The sequence below is a fragment of the Zingiber officinale genome, chromosome 11B (genome assembly GCF_018446385.1).
Source record: "Zingiber officinale cultivar Zhangliang chromosome 11B, Zo_v1.1, whole genome shotgun sequence".
NCBI lineage: Eukaryota > Viridiplantae > Streptophyta > Magnoliopsida > Zingiberales > Zingiberaceae > Zingiber > Zingiber officinale.
The window spans coordinates 63,978,421-63,989,196 of NC_056007.1; the positions used below are offsets into that span (position 1 = coordinate 63,978,421).

A 10,776-nucleotide genomic window follows, 5' to 3' on the forward strand; every position below is an offset into this window, starting at 1 on the left:
GGTGTACTCTTCCACGATCACCTCGTCCCTCGGACGCACCGAGCCCGTCGGCTCTCTCCCCGTGTCATCCTTCTCGCTAGTCGCGTCTTCCGCTCGACTTCCTGTGTTCCTAAGCTCCTGCACACTTAGACACAAGGGTTAAACAAAACAGGACCTAACTTAACTTGTTTGATCACATCGAAACACCTTGGGGTTCCAACAATCTCCCCATTTTTGATGTGAGCAACCCAAGTTATGCTAGGGTAAAACAAACATAATGTAAAAACATAATGTTGAAAAATAAGTGTAAGTAAGATTTTTCAATGAAAGAAATTTTAAATACACCTCCCCCTAGACTTAACATTCTTCTCCCCCTTTGATCACATAAAAAATGGGGTGCATTTAACAAGTCTAAGGTAATTAAAAAAAAAAATTCTAAGTGAAAAAAACATAAAAAAAACTTTTTAAGTAAAAAATTTCTAAGGTAAGAATTTAGTGCAACGAAATAAGTAACTTTAAAATATTTTTCAAGGTTTGAGACATATTTCAAAATTTTCAATAGAAAAGAAATTTTTCATAATTTGTTGAAGAAAAAAAAATTTCAAAAAAAAATTCTAAATTTTCATAAACATGAATATTTTTGAAAATATTTTCTAAAACAAATTGAGTAAGTATTTAAAACATTAAGTAATTTTAATTTTAATATTTTTTCAGTTAGTCAATTAAATTATTTATTTCAATACTTGGCTTTCAGGCAGTGGTGAGGCATTAGGTCTTCTTGGTTATTGGAGCAACAACCACTTTCTTAGACAAAACCTTATAAAGAAATTCACTGTTTAATTTTTTCGCTGAAAACGCTAAACTTAATTAATAGTTCAAGTTAAACACGACTTCGGAACCCAATATAGATTCCATCCTACAGGGTTAATCAGGTATTTTCTAAGTATATAAGCTTTTGATATTTTTCTAATATGACTTTTATGAAACCTATAGTACCAGTTTAATCCCTTATAATTTCTAAAAGCAGAAAAATTTGAACAGGTAAAGTTTTTCAATTTTTCTATTTCTTCTTTTAATTTTTCTTTTTCAAGTTTAATTTTATCAAAATCCTCTATCAGACATGATTTTGTTAAAGTTCTTTTTATTTCTAAGTTTTCTTTTTTTTTTAATTTAGTATTTTCACTTTTTAATGTATACATAGACTTTGTCATAACCTTAATACCGGAATAAAGTTGATCAGGAGGGAAGAGACATACCTCACTTACCATATCAGACTTGAAGCCTGACTCTCCCCTTGTTTCGCTGCATTCATCTGAAGTCGCTCCCCCTTCATTGATGCTGGGTTCTGATGTACTTTGCCCTTCATAGCTTTCCATTAGTGCTAGCCCGACATATTCTTATATCTCGGACTCAGATGATAAACTATCATCCCAAGTAGCTTTTAGATTCTTGTGCTTCTTGGGTATCTTGGCTTTGTCCTTCTTGAGTTCTAGGCAATCCTCTTTTAAGTGTCCTTCTTTTTGACACTGGTAGCAACACACCCTTCTTCTATTTTTTGAATTCATCTTATTCTGCATTTCTTTAAATTTATTAGATCAAAAGAATTTTTTAAAATTCCTTACTATATACGCTTCTTGATCTTCTTCTGAGTCTGACTTGGGTTCATCCTTCTTGGTTGCGTTTAGCGCCATTATCTGACTTGATTACTTTGTTGTCCCTACACATTTGGTTTCATGTAATTCAAAGTAGAAAATAACTCCTCTAGGGTACTTACCTCCAGGTTCTTTGAAATGTAGTAAGCGTCGATGATTGACATCCATTCTGGAGTTCTGGGAAAAGCGTTGAATGCGCATCGTATAGTGTCCCGGTTGATTACCATTTCACTGAGATTCTCGAGTCTGGTAATTAACTCTTTTACCTTTGCATGTAAATCTGCTACTTTCTCACCTCTTTCCAGACGAATGTTCGTCAGTTTGTTCCAAAGTATATCTCTCCTTACGAGTTTGGCTTTGAATGTCCCTTCGTGGAGTTCCAGGAATTTTTTCCAGAGTTCTTTGGCCGACGAGTAGCTTCCGATGCTGTTGACTTCTTAAGGCGGCAGCACACTCAACAAGTGATATTCCGCCCTGTTGTTTGCAACGGAATCATTTTGTTCCTTCTTTGTCCAAAGGCTCTCTTCTTTTTCTTCTCCATTCTGATTCGTAGGAGCTACAAAATCATATTTTATAATTAGACGAATTTCGAAATTGGTTTTCAGAAATACCTCCATACGACGCTTCAAGTGTGCGAAGTCCCCCTCGAATTTTGGTGGAACGATGCTTGGTCCGGTCATTGGTTGCTTGCTTCAGTTGGCGGTTAGTCCTTCTGAAGCGTCCTTGCTCTGATACCACTTGTTGGTCCCTTTGGAGGTCAGCAAGAGGGGAGGGGTGAATTGTCCCGCAAAATAAAACAATCCCTTTCTCGGATTTTCAACTAAATACAGAACACTTGTAATTAAAAAGATATAGACTAATAAAGAAAATGAAGACAGAGAAGTTACTCGGTTTGCAATGAGAAGATTGCTAATCCAAGGAGAATAAGGCGCACTATATGAAGATCTCCTTTGAGTGGAGTAGCCTCTTACAACGTTAACAGCACAGAAGAAAAGTAAAGCACAGAGAAATAAAGTACAAGTGACTTCATGAAAAGTTTCTGGACCAAGGCTTTATTTATAGTCTTGGTCGGGGCACCCCGAAAGGTTCCAAGCGCCCTAGGGGGGATAAAGTTTTATCCCCTGCGCACGGATCGCGGTTTGATCGTGATCTGGATAAATACCAACTCCGGCCGCCCGGAATGGTTCCGAGCGCCCGGACCACTAAGTCAACCAAGTTGACTTTCTTGTCCGGGCCTTCTGCTCCGGTGCTGCTTGCCTCGGTATCTGCTAGCTTGGGTGATCCCAGCCATCTGGAATAGGGCTCACTCGAACTCAACTTCCGGGTTTCTCCTCGAGCAACCTTCCTTCCCGGTTTCTCATCCCTCGAACGTCGCGTATGTTCTTCTCGTCCACTGGTGTACTCTTTCGCGATCACCTCGTCCCTTGGACGCACCGAGCCCATCGGCTCTCTCCTCGTGTCGTCCTTCTCGCTAGCCGCGTCTTCCGCTCGACTTCTTGTGTTCCGAAGCTCCTGCACACTTAGACATAAGGGTTAAACAAAACATGACCTAACTTAACTTGTTTGATCACGTCAAAACACCTTTGGATTCCAACAGTTAGGACTTTCCAAATCAAGTACCCAATCAACCATTTGACCTACTTGACTCTTCTTCACATCTAACTGGTCAACCTTGACTAGAGGAGAATTGTATCAACAATCTTCCCAAACGGACGATTGCATATGCAATCTCCACATATTATCAAATATCAAAACTCAAACATCAAGATTCAAGCCTAGGGATATTGCACCAACAATGACCCTTTACATGATATTAGGTAAAAATAAAATTACGTATTGGAGCAAAGGTAAAGTCGTCACCTTAGCGGCCCTTCTAATGCGACCCCATACTCTCTGAAAGGGGGATAAATCATAGGGAACATTTGTCTAGCACAACGGTCGTTTATATGAGATAAAAAATTTACTTATTTCTACAAAAGGTCATACATTGAAGTCGGACGTTTCACATTGTTGATATATAAATATATATAGAAAAGTAAATCAAGAAATTAAACAAATCATTATGAGAGAATATTTCTATCGACTTAATTAGGAAGTGATCCTTGTCCATTTATATCAATTTATCCTGTGACGAGGGCTATGCCCTTGGGGCAACAAACGGTGTAAAGTACTTGGTGTGGATTCAATACCTGCATTTGGACTGCAATTAAGAGCTGTTGATCATTTGTCGATGGCATTTGTCAGTTGAACTCAATTTAGGAACAAGACCAAACTCTTACGGTCTGTTTGAGAGGTGAGGGAAGAGGAAGAAAGGGAAAATAAGGAGAAAGAAAATTTTGAACTTTGTTTGGGAAGGAGTGAGGGAAGGGAAGGAAAGAAGAGATGCAAAAGATTAGTGAAGTGTGGTTCCTCACTTCACTAATGATTATTAACCCTCTGTTCGTATTAAGGAGAACAGAAGAGATGCAAAAGATTCTGAAACTGAGATAGAAGGTCTCACTTAAGAGTTGTCGACCATTTGTCAGTTGAATTCAATTTAAGAACAAGACATGACTGGCTGACTCTTAATGTGGCAATTACACTCATCCAAACACTCCATCACTACGGTCTCACATCGTGATAGGATGGTGAAACACGCGCTAGCCAGGATTTGACCCAGGCTTTATGTGGCAACGCCTCTACTAAGTACCAACCCGGATAAGACCTGACTCTTAATGATCATTAGTGAAGTGTTCGTATTAAGGAGAACAGAAAAAGATTCTGAAACTAGGGAGATAGAAAGTCTCTACTATCCACCGTTTTATAAAATTTCTCTTTTAAGAAAATTTAGAGAAATTCTAGTATCTTAAAAACAGGCAAACATCTCAAATTTCCACTCTCCTTTACAAATGGAGAATATCTACAAGGGGGATACTTGTTACCTGCAAATTTATTGATCTTAAAAAGTTTTGACGCATTGTGTAAGTCGAGTTTTTCCATCGATGAACCGACGTTACAAAGAATAGATACTTGCACATGCATCAGAGTAGGTGACCGGCATCGGCCAGGATTGACTGCATCTTGAACTAAAAATAATTCTAGCAGAAAACTCTTTGAATACCAGGTACATGGACCTTCGACAGAGGTTAACACATACTAAGCCCTCGACTGCACCATGTCAATGGTGAGAAGTAGCTGGCAAGTTCTCTAGCAGGAGCTTGCCGACTACATAAAAACTGCGTCAGGATTCTCGGTAGCTCTTCAAGTGTAGGCATCCAAGTATAGATCATATATATCCATTCTAAAGAGCATACATCCTCTTGTACTCGCTATTCAGTAACTCTGAGTCTGAGCCAACTGACATAGGCAAGGAGTGAGACCTGCTCCTCGAGTTCCTTCTTATGTTTCTCATGTTCTTCTCTTCGATCCTGTGAATAATTACGAAGTAAATCATTGAACCCAAAGTGGTCAGCATAATCGTAGCACCAATCGCCATAGTTGACCAAGCCAACCACAAATCATGCTTTCCCACAACTACATATGTAAGAGAGATGAAGGACACTGATATGAAGAGGCAGGCCAGCCACATCAATTTGTTCATCACAAAAACCATCCTCATCTTCGCCTTCTGCTCAATGACAATCAAGGAAGTCTGAACAACTACCACAGCCAGTGAGATGAACAAAGCCAAAGAATCGGAGATTAAAAATATGATGAATGCTGCGCTTTCCGCAATGTAGGCTTGTCCAGGGGTAAAGCCCTCTTCAGGATCTGAAACAAAGGAGCCCGGCAGTTGGAATATGGCTGCAAACGCCACAGTGGCAATGAGAACTGCAACCACAGTGTTGGAATTGATGGCGTTATTGAGACCTCCAAGGTGCAGCTTCTTAAGCCTCTTTTTGATCTTCTGCACCTTCATTTCGGTTTGACGGGTTTGTTTGAGTTGAAATTGAACATCGTGTTTTATGTCGCTGACTGTTTGTTTCAGTTGCTTCGCAGCCGTTGCTGTATTTGCTGGTTCTTTAGCAACAACTGCACCAAATTCTCTCAGAATACCAGCAATATCTTCATTTGACAACTTTTCAGCAATGCTGAGGGCAGTTTCACCTGCTTTATTCACTGCATTTACCTCAACTCCTTCAACTTGTAACAAGGCTTGCACAATCTGCAATTACAAATGCATAAAAAAAGTATTCATGATCCATCGACTAGGAATGGTAAAGCCTACTGAAAAGATGAGAAATCAACTATTCAAAAAAAAATTGATGAGATAAAGTAGTTCCACTATAAGGTTGCTGCAACTGAAGAACATGTTCGAAGATGGCATATTCAAAAACATAGAGCAACAGGCATGTAAGACAGTGGAACAGGTACAACAGAAAGCAGAAATTGAGTAGAGCATACTATAACTTGCCTTTGGGTTGCCCTTCCTTGTAGCCATGTGCAAAGGTCTATTTCCCTTACTATCTTCCAAATTGACTATTGATTTATCAGGCTCCAGCAATGCCATTAAGATTTCAACATTTTGGCCCTTCACAGCCATGTGAAATGCTGTCTGCCCCTTCTTATCAGTCCTCAAACCGATGGTAGGATCTTTTTCTAGGATGGCCTTTACCACATCAACATGTCCAAATCTTGCTGCAGAATGTAAGGCTGTTTTCCCATTATTCCTCGCAATCTTAGCAAGGCTTGCATCAGTTTCTAGCAGCAGATTAACAATATCAACATGTCCTTGAGTTGCGGCAGTGTCGAAGGCTGTGGAAGTTAGTGAATTTGTGGTCATGGCTAGTGCGGGGAAACATTGCAAGAGATCCCTCAAAACTTCTGCATTTGCCATCAAAGAAAAGGAAAACAAATAAGTCCACAAATAATCAATAAAAGGCAACTAACAAAAAGGTTCGACAAGCAGTAAACTAAAAAAACTGAGATAAAGGAAAACGACCAATCCGTCAAGAAAATTTAAGAGGAATGAAGGAAGATCTCTAGGCTACCCTGTAACGCAACATTTCAACTTATACAGTGATTCTAGAAAAAACCATATTCTTCCTTTTGCGTGCAAACTAGAATCTCAGTGAGTAACATAAACAAATCAGAACTTGAGTTCAGGTTTTTGAGAGGCATAAACAAGAATACGAATGATAAGCATCAGGTTATCCAACTCATAGTTGTGATAATGGTGCTATCTCCATTACTTAGAAGCAATCATCTCTTGAAAAAAAGATACTTATGGTCAGCAATGAAAAAAAAAAGAAAACAAGAGCATATCCTTACTTCTCTTCATTACTTCAAAATCCAAATGCCAATGAAACAAGATCAATCTATGACACAACTTAAGGTAGCACAAAATCACATGCAATGAATAATAATTTGCCAGCCAAGATAATTTGTTGGAAAGAAAAAAGGGTGGAAAAAAAAGAGTTCATCAGTGATAACAGTGCTTACCAAGATGTCCCTGCTTAGCAGCAATATGAAATGAATCATAGCTGCTGTTGGCCTTGATGCCAGCTGATTGAATGTCTGAGACCTTCAATATTTCCCTAACAACCTCCACATGACCCTTTTCTGCAGCAACATACAACGCAGTCTCACCGTCCTGGTTCTGCTTGTAGATCAACTCCTTCGTCTGCTCCTCACTGCACTCCGAGAGTATCATCTGCACATGCAATGCGTTGCCAGCCCTAGCAGCGAGGTGGAGATCCAGATCCCCTCGTTTTCCGGGGCTATCCTTGTTCTTCCTTTCTTTGAAGCTTCGCTGTCTGTCTCCCAAACGAAAGCTTTTTTGCTTGTCCATGCGAAAGCTCCGGAGGCTCTGCAACTTCTCCAGTGCTCCGATTCTTGGTTGTTTCTCCATTGCCAAAGCTGAACTATTTAGAAATAGAGTATGTCGTCCTACTATCTCTTAAGCACAGAATCCAGTCTCAACCATGAAAGGGAAAAACCTAGGTCACTACAGAGGAAGCCCCAAATCAAACCAAAATTCCTCCTTTGTTCCAGATAACCAATCAAGCAATCACAATACCAAAAACCTCCCAAAATTTTCCGAGAAACTAGCAGATTTTTTTTCTAGTTTTCAGATAAAGGAGATACCTTTACATGTAAAATCACAACAACCAGCGCTTTCCATGGATCTCTAGCAGAAAGAATCGGAGACTCTCCTATAGGCGTTCAGAAACTCGACGCATCAGATGCTCGCTGCTGCGGAGAATCAAAAACCCTTTCTTTCCCAGGAAACTCCGACGACTAAAGAAGTGTTCGCGTATCGATCCACTTGCCCTTGTGTGAATGCGCTAAACGACTGCTCTGCGCGCAAGGATTGTGCGCGTATGCATCCTCATGGCTGCGGTTGGTGTCAGTGTCAACACTTTGCTAAAAGCATCAAAAAGAAAAACTGGGGGATGATCTGGTTCTCAGTGGGTGGAAGGTAGATAGATCAAACGATGGCGGCTATCGTAAGCACCATGAAAGAGGGAACAAGACTATGAACAACGCCAGCGAACGATTAAAATTGGGTCTCCAGTGAGAGCAGCAGAGAAAGAGGAGACCGTTCCATTATGAAGGCTGCGCGTTGACTATTTAATGGCGCGTACCGATTGGGACAATTTTTAGGAAAATAAAATATTATTTTATGACCATTCTCGATCGGAAATTTGGTAAACAAAACAAAAGTTTAACCTTTTGGGTACCTCGAATTAGAGGGAATTTCATTTTACACCCTCTTCCCACAATTAAAGTGTTTTTTCTCAAGTACCTTCCTATTGTTTCCAAATTCTTAAAATGATCCCTTAAACTATTGTGACATGATAATATAAGACACAGGTTGTATGATATAAATTAACAAGTTTATTCACTAGATTATTCATTAAACATTCAATATAGAAAAATTTAGTGTGATCTAATTTAATTTTGTTTGAATGCATCAGACAGACACCCCTAGCTTAAGAATATTTTTCTATGAAAAATTTGAAGGGCATTTTAAAAAAAATACAACTCTAAGTGGCAAACTAAAAGCTTCCCCTATGAATTATATTATTTAGACTTTTGCTTTCGTTATTTTAACCAAATGGAATTCTTCTTTAATTTTGGATTGTATCGTTTGAATCATTCAATTCAATTTTGATACCATTCTATCTCTTTAGAGTTATTATATTATTAGTCAAGCACATCACTATATATCTATCTATATATATCAACAATGATTAGGTTTAAAACGTGTGGAAATTATATTAATTATTCATCAAATAGATTATATTTTAGTACTATTCATTGATCTAATATTATAAAAGTTTGTATAAGTTATGCTCGATCTTTCAAGAACAAAATATAAAGTTCTCATTCACCTTTATGTTCCTATGATTGATGGAACCAAATAATTTTTATGTGGGTCACTATGCCTTAGATTCATGCATGTAGCAAGCACAAATGTTTTATATTCAAAAAAAAATTGATAATTTAGTATAAAACACACATGAACCTATGATTAGATTCATTGTATGCTGTAAATCTGGCACATGGTTACCGGTTCGACTATGTAATTGGGACCTAAATTCATTGTATGCTTTCTTTGTAAATATTGGATGAATTCCCAATTGAGATTTATTTAAATGAACATAATTTTTTCAATAGTCTAACTCACCACCAAGATGATTTTGACAAGAGAACTAACAAAGTGACAAAACTATTTTCAAAAATGTCACAACTTCTAAAAAATTTCCATGACTTTTCTTCTTGTGCTTAACATTTACTTAACATTTCATCATTAATTACGATTAAGTTTTCCACAATATTTCAATCTCCCATTAGTTGTGTTTGCTATATTTTATTGACCTAATTTTTGTAGCTTGTGAGTAATTAGCAAAAGCAAAGCTATCATATTAGGTAGGAAACAAGTAGTGGATATTTAATCGTTTATGCACACAATCATTTTTTACTGTTAAATAGAATTGAAAACGATCATTTTCATGACAAAATTGATAATATTTTAACATTTATAACTAACAATATAGCTCTCAAAAATATAACATTAGAAAATGATTGATTATTGATACTGAGTCATTGATAGTGAATGAAAAATATTTAAGAGTAAAAGGTTGAGAAATAAAGTTATGTGCATTTTCTTTTAATGATGAGTCTGGTTAGATCATACATATAATCAATTAATAAAGTAGGAGGTCCCTTGAAATATGGTGCAATGACCGGGTGTATCTATGTAATCTCTTAACTATTTATCGTTCAATTTTTAACTATAGTATATTGAAGGATATTTTTCTCAGATGATAAATTTGAAATGTTGAATTATTATATTGTCGAAAAAATTTTAGATTTATTCTGATAATCATAAAAAATTTTATGATATTTATCTCCATAATTAAACCTTGAAGGACTGAATAACTTAAAAGAAATTAATAAAGTAAAATAAAAGTAATATTAACCGTTTCACTTTAGAGAATTTTGACACTATTTTATCAAAAAGTTTATACATGAATTCTCTAATAGCATCGAGAGACAAGATGAACATGATCAACATGAGAAAGAGACGAAAGATTCTTATACGATCGAGAAGGTGATGATTGTGCGAGAGATGGAAAATTTGAGGAAATCTTTTCTTCGATTGATATGAGACTTAAAAAAGAAATATTTGTTATTTCAACAATCTTGAAATAGAATCGATTATGTTCAGATAACCACAGAATGAAAATTGAGGTACAATACACTCAACACGTGCAGACCCCCTTCGCCTCGATTGGAATTATGTCAATCAACCATGGGGAAAAGCCAGAGAAGTTCAGTGGACTGAACTTCAAGAGGTGGCAGCAGAAGATGCTCTTGTTGGACATTGAGAGGAGACGAAGGGGCGTTGCTTCCCCTTCATCTCCCCTTTCTGCAAACGTCAAGGAGACGAAGAGACGTCCTTTCCCCTTCGTCTTCCTCTTTCTTCTTATAAAAGGCGTCCAAGATAAGATTAGTAAGGAGGATGAGAAGAAGGATTGGAGGTGATCAACGGAGGAAAGCAAAGGTGTGAGGTGATCAGTGTGCGAGCGAAAGAGAACGTCTTGGGCTCCGGGATTTGGTTCGTGAAAAAGTTCGAGGAGGTTCCAAACGGTGATCTTCTCGGCAACAGAAGCAACAACGTCTTCGACGACATCTTCTGCTATTTCTTCAGGAGATC

At 37.7% G+C, this 10,776-nt stretch overlaps 1 protein-coding gene across 1 annotated transcript; it reads right to left on the reverse strand.

Moving 5' to 3' along the window:
• Window positions 1-4,493: 4,493 nt before the first annotated feature.
• On the reverse strand, window positions 4,494-8,152 carry LOC122033734 (ankyrin repeat-containing protein At5g02620-like). Its single transcript, XM_042592898.1, has 4 exons — window positions 7,698-8,152; window positions 7,053-7,557; window positions 6,025-6,434; window positions 4,494-5,775 (listed from the first exon to the last, which is right to left on the reverse strand). The coding sequence occupies exons 2-4, from the start codon at window positions 7,459-7,461 to the stop codon at window positions 4,912-4,914; spliced, it is 1,683 nt and encodes a 560-aa protein (XP_042448832.1). The 5' UTR covers window positions 7,462-7,557; window positions 7,698-8,152; the 3' UTR covers window positions 4,494-4,911.
• Between the last annotated feature and the right edge of the window lie 2,624 nt (window positions 8,153-10,776).